This window comes from Akebia trifoliata, chromosome 11, assembly GCF_017979445.1.
Source record: "Akebia trifoliata isolate Shusen 1 chromosome 11, ASM1797944v1, whole genome shotgun sequence".
In the NCBI taxonomy this organism is placed as follows: Eukaryota; Viridiplantae; Streptophyta; class Magnoliopsida; order Ranunculales; family Lardizabalaceae; genus Akebia; species Akebia trifoliata.
The window spans coordinates 25,747,435-25,758,316 of NC_141385.1; the positions used below are offsets into that span (position 1 = coordinate 25,747,435).

General features: G+C 34.7%; 1 protein-coding gene across 1 annotated transcript; it reads left to right on the top strand.

Moving 5' to 3' along the window:
* The first annotated feature begins 342 nt into the window (after positions 1 to 342).
* LOC147391170 (small ribosomal subunit protein uS10y-like) lies at positions 343 to 10,512 on the top strand. The gene is made up of 3 exons (XM_086458141.1): positions 343 to 563; positions 675 to 788; positions 10,197 to 10,512. Exons 1-3 carry the CDS (start codon positions 452 to 454, stop codon positions 10,337 to 10,339), a joined length of 369 nt encoding a protein of 122 aa, XP_086314267.1. The 5' UTR covers positions 343 to 451; the 3' UTR covers positions 10,340 to 10,512.
* Positions 10,513 to 10,882: the final 370 nt, after the last annotated feature.

Consider the following 10,882-nt stretch of genomic DNA (forward strand, 5'->3'; position numbering starts at 1 on the left):
TATAAAATCAAAATATTGAAATCTCTGTCCTTCTAAGTAACACAAACCAAAACTGATTAACAACATCGAGTCTATATCACATCTACCCATAATAGGTGTTGAGAACATAAGGTTACCAAACAATCCCTAATGTTTTTCTCTTTTAAGTTTAGGAATTAGGAACACGTGTCATATGGACCGATAAATCCAAACAGTCGGCCCAATTAACCCAGTATTAACTTTCAAGTAAACATGGCGTATCGCTAAAATGCACCGGGGAGATAAATCAGTAAATGTAACCTCCCATTCTCACAAAACCCTAATTCGATGTATTCTCGTCATCATATTTAAAGAAAGAAAGTAAGTTGAAGAGCCTCTCTCACCTCAAAGCTTGGATTGTCTTCAGAGGAGAAACAAGAACTCTCTCTCTGCGTGTGTGTGGAGGAAAACAAAATCAAGTTCAAAATCGATCATGGCGTACGCAGGGATGAAGCCTACAAAGCCTGGGTTTGAGGAACCCCAGGAGACTTTGCACCGTATCAGGATCACCCTTTCCTCTAAGAACGTCAAGAATCTCGAGAAAGGTTTTCTTGTTTTTTTTTCTTTGTTTGTTTTTCCAAATCAGATCATAGAGTATTGGATGGTTAAGATGACTTTTTTTTTTTGTTGTTGTTTGGTTTGGTTTGGGTGCACAGTGTGTGCAGATCTGGTTCGTGGAGCAAAGGACAAGCAGCTGAAAGTGAAGGGACCGGTGAGAATGCCCACTAAGGTTCTCCATATCACTACCAGGAAATCTCCTTGTGGTGAAGGTACTCTCTCTCTCTCTCTATCTCATGATTGGGTTTATTGTTTCACTCTGTTTCTGATTGTTCTGTCTGAACTGAATTAACCCTTGCAATGTGTATTTCATTGTCACTGTCAGAATTTTTCTTTTTTGCTCATCGATAGTTATCATTATCTTGATAAGAATTTTGACCGAGAATTATGACATTATTTGAACCCCCAAGGGTTGGTGAGATGGCCACACCTCAGGAACGGGAGGTTTTGTGTTTTGAATCCCCCTTGCCGTTTCTGAAGAAAAAAAATAAGTTAATTGAATAATGAAGGCTTACATGATAAACTGTTTCTTTGGAGGAGGAATGACTTCCTGCTCCACAAAGGATTATGTGACCTGGTGTAACAACCGAGCCTATGTGTACATCCTAAGCATGAGCTAAATATGATTCATGACTCCATCCCCTTTAGAGACAACCTTGTGCTCAAGGTTGATATTAGGGAATTGCTCTGGAAGTTTTTCTCATCATCCCCATCTGACTGATCACCTTCGGAGGGTGTTGGCTGAAATTATGCCTTCTGATCATCTGTCAATCTAGAATAGGCTATGGTTGTGTCTGAATAATGCCCTTTGCTGTGATACTTGTCAAGTAAATGTTAATGGTGTCATGGTTGATGAGTACTTTCTTGAGAGAAGAGATATAGAAAACATTGGATGTATGTTGGAGCCCACATGTAATTTAAGCTTATACACAATTGTTCCAACCCACACCAAAATCTCGCAGGGTTCATAGAAGTATGGTGATAGTTTCTGCAAGCTTCACATAATTACTTACATTTTTTTATAAGGTTGTAGCATTAATAGACCAAATCACCAATTCAAAATTGTCATTTTGTGTGATGTTGATATACATTACTTTTCATGCATGCTTGGGCCATTTGAATGCTATTCTTAAGTAACCAGATAATGCGATCATGGCCATTGAGTTTCACATTGACAAGATGGACATTAGTGGTTTGGTACAACCGTCTATCTTGCCTTTATGTTGCTCTCTATTTAATTTATATTAGAAATGGTTTTTCTTAGTCTTGTCTCAGGTGACAAACAAAAATGCTTTGACGATCAAGTATGCAAATAATTCAGTAAAATTTGGATTTTAGGAGGAAAAAAATTGTATGTCTTTGCCTTTTAATGGACTTTTATTTATAGAATTTATGTTGATAGATCATTCTCGAGAGTTGACATGTGATTAGACAAATATGTATTGACATCATATTGTCTTTGTTTATCTTATGCTCATATGATGAAGGCAGATATTATTGTAGCAGATTAAATCTCTCATTATGTTTACCAACCTTGGTAGGTCAACAACTTTGTCAGTCTAATCATTCTGGTAGGGATATCAGTACATAAGGTCTGATCAACCACCTTTGTCAATGCGCATGCGTGGATACATGAATTATCATCTTTTTTGAGGATATTATTGGCTCATCTTCTGTAATATGATAGGCAATGAACATTTACTACAATGTGTTCTTTTGAAGTGGGGTCAACTTAGATTAGGCTTGCAGATCGAGAGACTTATTCACATAAAGGAAATTTAATAGGTGTTATCAATATTTGATCTTGTAATAGGTGCTTAGTAGGATGCTATTGATTGTTGATCTCGGGATATTGTTTTCTATGATGTTATTGATGATTGATCCAGTGAGGATGCTTATTATTAAGGAATTATAAATCTTTGAGAAATTGTATCTCATGCAGAACTCTACTACTTTTGTCCCCATGAATCAGCGATTGTTATCACTTTTGAATGTGCATGGGATCCCAAATAGACAGATGATGTGTTCCTATAAGGATTTTCAAATTTCTTGCCCGCAAAAGTTGTTTAGTGGGACTGTTTCAAAGCATTTAGTAAAATAATCGATTTTTTACAAGTAAAGTTACTTGGGGCTCTTGTTAGCTTCTTGATGATGTCTAGACCTTGTTGAGTGATGGGGCAACAATGGTGAAATGGAGAGTAGACTGAAGGACAGTAGAAATATTGATATGGAGAGTGATAACATATTTATAGAAAGAGAAGTTGACTCAACATTTTAATTTTGGGGTATCACTAATGAGGGTAGTAATGCCCTCATTCCAAGCAAATTTGGCAGAGCAAGGGAATGTACCATAATCATGTTGTCATATAATGGGCTACTTGGGGAAATGACATGTCCACCTAGTACCAAGACAAATGTCGAACCATAGAATGGGTGAAGTGTGGCCACTATAGTTGAGTGGGATATGCTAAAAGGGTCTTGATTCACCATGTAAAAAAAAATCAAGTGCTTCATCACTTTTTAATTCATCATCTTTTCAATTTTTTTGAAAATTGAAGTTTTTGCCCAAAATTTGATTGTGTCTTGAGATGAGAGACCAGTAATCTCCCATTCAAGAAGGGCATTTATGATAGTAACAAAAATATGTTATTTAAGGTATATATGAAAATTCATATGGAAGAAGATGACCTCATGCTATCCTGAGAAGACATAACAATTTATCTACACATACGTATTAACAAAAGTGATTGACCTGATTTAATATATTAACATCCCCTGTCAGAGTGGTTAAACTGACAAAGTGGTTGACCTGCCGAGATAGGTAAATTGAAAGGAGTATACAATCTGATATAATGATGTCTGTCTTCATCACATGAGTATGAGATTATTCGCGAATTAGTGAGAGTTTGATACGTGTTTATTTAGTTATGTGTTAGTTCTCAAGAGCATAATATATGTCGAGTGATTCAAGATTTGGCCAAACAATCTAAACTTTATCAATAAAGGTTTATTGGAAGGTAAAAGTAAGTAATTTCTTCTACTTAAAATTTGAACTCTGTAGAGATTATCTACTAATTTATTGTCAACATATTTTTATAGGTTACAACAAACGAGATTAGGATAAGTCAATTCCCATTAAAATCAAAATGGGGTTACAAAGATTAGAGATGATTAGATTTTTGTACTCACATGTATCATAATCACCAAATCCTTTAACTGATTGAAAAAAGTCATGATTAAATCGTGACTTTTTCCCATCACTGATTTAATCAATGATTTAGATCTAACATTTTCAATAAGGTGTGATGTTTATGAATTTTGCGATTAAATCACAATCATTGTGATTGAATTAGAAAAAAAACAAAAAATGATCTTTATACATTAGTTGAAGGATGTAGCCTAGATGAAGATGATGGCTACCACTTTATTGACAAAATGTAAGATTTTTACAATGCAAATGATGATAACATTGATTTTGATGGTTTTGTAGACTTCTGGTTATTATTTATTTATTTTTGATAACCAAGACATGTGGTTATTTATGGTGGATGTATGGATGATATCAATATGGGATTCGATGATTTATTATTGTAGTTTAACGTGGGATTTGGTACAATATTATAGCACCAACTATAAAGAATAATTATACATGCCTAATCCTAGTTCTTTTTTTTTGTCTTCCAATTTTATCGAATTTTCCAAAAATTTCCCATGCCAATTTATTTTTCGCACTTGGACTCGTCTATTTCATACAAGGCGCTGGAAAGGGCTTTGGCAATTGCAATTCCAACATCATTACAAGAGATTGGGAAGGACTTTAGCTATTCCATCCTATCCAATTCATTTGGGGAGTCGGAAGGGCTGACTATTCAAATCATCAAGGGATGAGTTAGGGAGGGCTTTGACAACTTGAACTCATCTAAGGGATTGGGGAAATTGAGATATTCAAAGGGATTCAACTATTTCATTTACAAAAGAAAATTTGATGAGGACACAATAAAGATAGATTTGAAGTTAATAGAGACAACAAAACAAAATACATGGGATTTAGCATAATTAGATTTGGTTCCTTTGTGATGAATTATGTTTCTTGTAGTGCATTAGGTCATTATGGCCAAAAGCTTCTAAACCATCAGCGTACTATTTTTTTTTTCTAATTAATCTGATGGGAGTATATTATCAGGATTGTGGGAAGGCAATGGGATTGTTGCAATCCCATTTACAAGGGCTTGCTTGGTCATGGTAGGTGTAGAAGGGTTTGATGGATTTGTTGGTATGACAAGGTGTGTCATGAGGTAGAACTTTGCATTTGAATAGTTTGTTTCCTAGGCATTGGATGGATCTTACAATGCTAGGATTTCATAGCACTGTAAGATGGATTTGTTGGTATGACAAGGTGTGTCATGAGGTAGGGCTATGCAAACTAAACTATAATGATGTATTTGTGATCTCAAATAAATTACCAAGAACAAATAAAAGTATAAATAAGTTACATCTACCACAGGATATAAAGAAAATCTAATAGTTAATTAAATTGTGATCCTAGGCTAAGTTATAATTTTATAGGACTATTTCTAAATATTAAAGTAAAGGATCCTAACGAAGATAGAACTTCCAATCTAACTCATGGTCTCTATCCAATTGCTATCCAATAGCCAGTTTGAATTCTTTTGTTCTATGAAAGACTTCAAGAATTAGTTTAGGCCTAGAGGGTTTTATTGGCTATTTCGAAGGGTTTCAACTTTCAACAAGCCAATTGACTATGGTTTAACGGGTAATTACAAAATTTTGTGGTAGGGGTAAAATTAAACATTCACATTCACAAATAAAAAGGTGAAAGAAAAATAGGGGTACAGTTTAAATTAGGGTAGGTTGAAGAATGTTTAGGATGAATTGTAATAAGGTCAAAGGGTTGGTATGAGGCTGTACTTGGTGGGGAGGTGGGATATGGTATAAAAAACATTTTCAATAGACTGTATGAAGGTTTAGGGTTAATTGGCTAGTACTGAAGGCGTTTTTTTGTGCTGGCAGCAGTATGGGGTTGTTGTGATGATTTGGTTGGATTGGGTTGGGGTAGGAAAGTATTCAGTTGGAATCTAGATGGGTTTTGGGTAGATTGGGATTAGTCCAGTTAGCACCAAGGGTGCTGTTTTGGTGATGGCAATAGGTTTATTCAGGAGTTAGGGCAGGAATAACGAAGCTTTGGTGATGACTGATGAAACTATAGATATCTAATGTTTGGCTGGGTAGAAATAGCCAAACAAGGTTCGACTGAGGATTAGGTGGCTGGGTTTTGGTTTAAATAGGTAATAGCAGAGAAGAATAGGCGAAAGAGGAGAAGAGAAAAGCGAGATTTAAATCATACCTGAAGGAGAATAGTAGAGGATAGATGTTACCTTGGAATTAGGGGTGCAATTGGTTCGGTTTAGAGCCAAATCAGGACCAAACTGACGTAGGTCGGTTCTACTAAATAAGAATCAGAACCAAAACAAATTTCCATAGAACCAAACCAAGTCAAACTAAGGTCGTTTTGGTTCGATTCATTTGTATGGGTTGCCAATATCTTATAAACCTCTTCGAAAGCAATATATTTTAATGGAAATAAATACGTAATGAACATGGAAATTTCATATAATAAGTCATTTGTCTATCTATATGTAAAAAATCCTTTAAAAGAAGTCATTAATCTATGGCCTAATTCCTAAAAGGTAGCAAGTCATTAAGGATTCAGTTTGGTTCGGTTCTATACAAGCCTTGAACTGAAATCCAAACAAAATTTACTGGTCTCCATTTTTTCAATCCAGAACCGAACCACTACTTATCCTAAACCAAACCAGCCCAGCCCAAAGCTATCAGTTTGGTTCGGTTCTTGAGTGGACCAAGTTGCACTCCTACTTGGAATCACCAAGGGGGTCTCACACCATATCCAGTTATTGAAGAAGTCTCAAGAAGATTGGTAACATTTTATTCATTGGTTTCTAATCCAAAAAAATGAAATAATAATATATTTGTAGGACTCTAAAATCCTAATCTGATCTCAATCATTAAAAATAATTGAAGGTTAAGATTAAAATATTACTCAATAATCCTAATTAATATTGAACACAACTTAAATAGAATTAAATTGGAACTAATGTTAATCATTTATTAAACCTATAGTAATATTAATATAAATTTCTCTAAACTGCACAAAATATCTCTAGATAACAAAAAAACCCAATTTCTAGTCCATCGATTGAACCCTCATTGGGCCAAGTGTCTGTAATAAGAATTGTCCAATAAGTGGTCCAAGTGATTTCCTCACTTTCACTTTGGATTCTTAGCAACTCTTTTGCTTTGAATGCCTCTTTGATGCAGGACGGTAAGGGGAGAAGAAAATTTTGGGAATTAGAAAATTTTGTTTAGGATTTGTCTAGGATAGGGTAAGCCTAAAAGTAAAATATTTATTTTTCTCGCAATTACGACGAGATAGATGAAAATGGTTAAAGGTTAAGATTTATAGGGTAACGATTAAAGGTTAAGAGAATGGCGAAAAAATTAAGGGTTGAAGTTTGTAGCTTTCAAGAATCAAGAATTAAGAAAGGGATTTCAAGAATCAAGATTTAAGAAAGAGGTTTCAAGAATCCTACACTTCAAGAAATCAAGAATCAAGAATTCAAGATTTATTGAAAAATTAAGAAAAGGATTATAGGGTTCTTGATGTGAATTCTAAAGCTCGTCATGGTTTCTTAATATCACATGTCTCTTCAAAACCGAATGCTATCCCCACTACCAACTCTAAAAATGATCCACTTTCGAAATTTATCATACCCTTTTGTGATAATTTCCCATTTCTTTCCCTCTCTTTGTCCATTTCTTATTCCCTTTTTACCAGCTTGGCTTATATGTTTTGCTACACGTTGGTTTCCTTTTCCTCAATAGATTGGTTCCCATCTTCGATCGTGGAGATGTTTCTCCATCTCTTAATGAGAGCATTATTGAAGTCATTGGGTCATTCATTGGACCATTTTTATTACATATATTTAACCTAATAAAGGGTTGGACAACCAACCTAGTAGTTAGGATTTGTTTTATTATTTAAGGGTTAAGATTAATTTTAGTTTGGTTTTATTTAAGTCGTGTCAAATGTTAATTATGATTACTTGAGTCATGTTTTAATCTTGGTCCTTGATATTTTTTAATGGTTAAGACTAGATTAAGGTTTTGAAGTATTATAAATATATTATTATTTCATTGTATTGTATAAAAAAATTACAACTCCCTTTCAAGAATCGAGAACCTCTCCAGTGATTAGAATGCTTGGTGTGATGCCAAGAAGCTTTGGATTGATTCAGAGGTAATTATTTCTTCTTATTCTTCATCTACTCTTCTTTCTTTCTCTTCTTCACTTGTTTTTTTTTTCTATTTTATTCACCAATACCTGTTGGAACCTTTGATTGAATCCATCCTAAACTTTCATAGAGCCTATTGAATCTTTCTAAAATCCCGCTGGCCTTATTGCAGTATAAACATCTTTGACTCCTCACCCCCAGCCCTATTATACCTACTTTGTTGCTCCAAAACCTTGCTACCCAAATTGAGTCCCATATAAACCTAAACTGAATTCCCTAAACCCTTCAGCTGAATTCTATTGCATCATCCCTTTTGTTAGAAGTATTACTACTGGATTTGATGGGAATGCTTATTTTTTATTCTTATTGCAAAACTTTGCGTTTCACGTACCCAGTTGACCTTGTTGAAACCTTTCCCAAGGGAAAATTAAACCTTTTGAGCCTAAAACCTATTCTTGAAACCCTTGATCCCTCAGAAAAACTTAATTGATGTTGGATTGAAGCCATAAGTTAAGTTGGCTGTTCTATCTTTTTTAGGATCTTGTACTATAATATTTGGGAATAGCCATGTAGGAGCCTATCATTCTATGTTAATTTGCACTGGCTTGAATCGTCTGTCCTCATTCATTTAACTCGGGCTCCCCATGCAATTCTACCATTTCTATCATTTCATTGGTAAAAGACTGAAGTCAGAAATGATACCCTGGAGAATGTCTTGATGTTCTGCAATATTCACTCCACCTTTCATCTTCGTTTGAATTGTTTAGTTCGTCTTTGAGATGCGAATAAGGTAGCATTATCAAATTTCTTCATTGCAAATACCGAAATAATTCAACCATGTTTATGAAATTGAAGTTTTATTCTATTCATGTTCTGAATTTCGACTAGATGACTATCTTGATTCCTTCGTTCCCCATGGCTTCTTCTACCTTGGAATATTCTATTGAGTTTGCGCAGGAAGCTCTTGGACATAAAATTATTGAATTCTATTTACAACTTAACAAACTTCACCATGGGGCATATCTTGAGGCATAAGCCTTACATGCCTTCAAAGAGACTAGTGTGGATACATATGGATGTTGGTTGGAAAAAGACTAGATGTCAAAAATAAGATTGAGAGAAAATACATGAGTGCACTTAATAGGTTTGAACAGAATATTAAAACTATTCTGAGTGGAACATAGTATAACCAAAGAATAGGGTTTGAAAGATTTAAGCCTAATTTAAGCTTAAAGGGTTAAGTGGTGAAGGGTAAACACAATGTTTTGCAATAAGGTAGTGTAATTAGACTTAAAAGTATGAAATAGAGTTAGGTTTGATGGAAGGAGGGTTTGAAGGTTGTGGATTGGGCTGTACATTTTTTATACAAGTTTTGAAGGATTTTGGGTAGGTTTAAGATGCAAAAGGGAGGGTAGGTTTGGGTGGTTTCCTGTGGCCCAAGAAGTACTTGGTTGGATTGCTTTGAGTTTAGAAATCTAAACAAGTATAGAGAAAGATGGAAAGGATGAGATTATAGTGAAGGAGATGATAGTTTTACTTTTGTATTATACCAAGGATTTCAATGACATCACAGCACATGGTTTCTAATCACTAAACTTTAGAAAAGAGATATATACAATTTCCCTTCATTCATTCATTGTTTAATAATAATTTCTTACAATGGTTTAAAAAAACTAAAGACTTTTAATTTGACTTTACCTTGTACTATTTCCTAAAATAGTAACTTTTTCAAAAATAGTAAGATTTCTAATTCTAAAAAAAAAATCATACTAACTTTAAAATATCTGATAGTAGACTTCTAAAACAAGTACTCAAAACCTAAAACTAACAAAAGACTCTTTTATCTCTAAAATTTGTCCAATCCATTAATGGGTTATACTATTCTATGATGACTAATGTCCCCATCACTTATCACATTCTTAGGGGTGCTTGCATAAAAAACTCAAGAACTAATATTGCGTTCTTTTGGAGCAATACTTCGCTATAGTATCTCCATTTGGTATCTGCACTTTTTTAGTCATTAAGTGATGCCAGTTACAGGAAAAGAATGGCCAAACAATGTTTTGGCCCTCATGACTGGATTTTTTTTCCTTGGTTGTTTCAATGTTGATTGCATATCCTACCCACATAAACTTGGTACATCTTTAGTTGTGTATTTTGGATTTTCACTTTGATATCAGCATATACTGCGGATGATGCATACTTGGATGCACTATATATGCGTTTCTTGGCATAGATGATAATGCAAGTAATTGGAAAACTTTTCTGTTCTCTTTATATGATTCTCAGGAACAAACACATGGGATCGATTTGAACTCCGCGTACACAAACGAGTGATAGATCTCGTTAGCTCTGCTGATGTGGTGAAGCAGATCACCTCCATCACCATTGAACCTGGTGTGGAGGTTGAGGTTACGCTTTCTGATCCATGAGCATATGCTTGTTGTCTCTATTTTCTTGATACTATTTTTGTTCCTTGACTGTGTGGTTAATATAGATGTCTTTTTTTATTATGTTTGGAGTGGAAGAGGTACAACCTGCATCTTATCATTTAATATGTTGAGGGATTCGTTGGTTTTTAATGTGAACATGTCTTTGATCTCGATGATGGAACTCGAACTGTATCTTTCCTGCTTTTTTATGCCCCTGCTTGATGTTTCATGCGAGTGGCCAATTTTTTGAATCCTGTTCTCTTGCTGGATGCACCAATCCGGGGGTTTAGTCTCTCAAATCTGCTTAATGTTTCTTTTGGCGTGTTTGGTTCAGATTGTTAGATTTTGAGTTTGGCTAGGGAAAATCAGTTGTGGAAACCGATTTCGGAATCTCGGATCTTGTTATTATTTGGCTCAGATTGTTATTTTGGGAAATTGATTTGAGAATCTCCTTTGTGATAAACAAAATTATGTATGCATCGGTTCAATGCGGAAAAGTAGTAAGAAATTGATTCAAAATCGGGTCTGCATCTTTTTATCTTA

Excerpts from the sequence above, each read along its gene's own strand:
- LOC147391170 (XM_086458141.1), top strand. The coding sequence starts at position 452 with ATGGCGTACGCAGGGATGAAGCCTACAAAGCCTGGGTTTGAGGAACCC. Across the intron at positions 564-674 it reads CGTCAAGAATCTCGAGAAAG|TGTGTGCAGATCTGGTTCGT; the intron begins GTTTTCTTGTTT and ends TTGGGTGCACAG. Across the intron at positions 789-10,196 it reads GAAATCTCCTTGTGGTGAAG|GAACAAACACATGGGATCGA; the intron begins GTACTCTCTCTC and ends TATGATTCTCAG.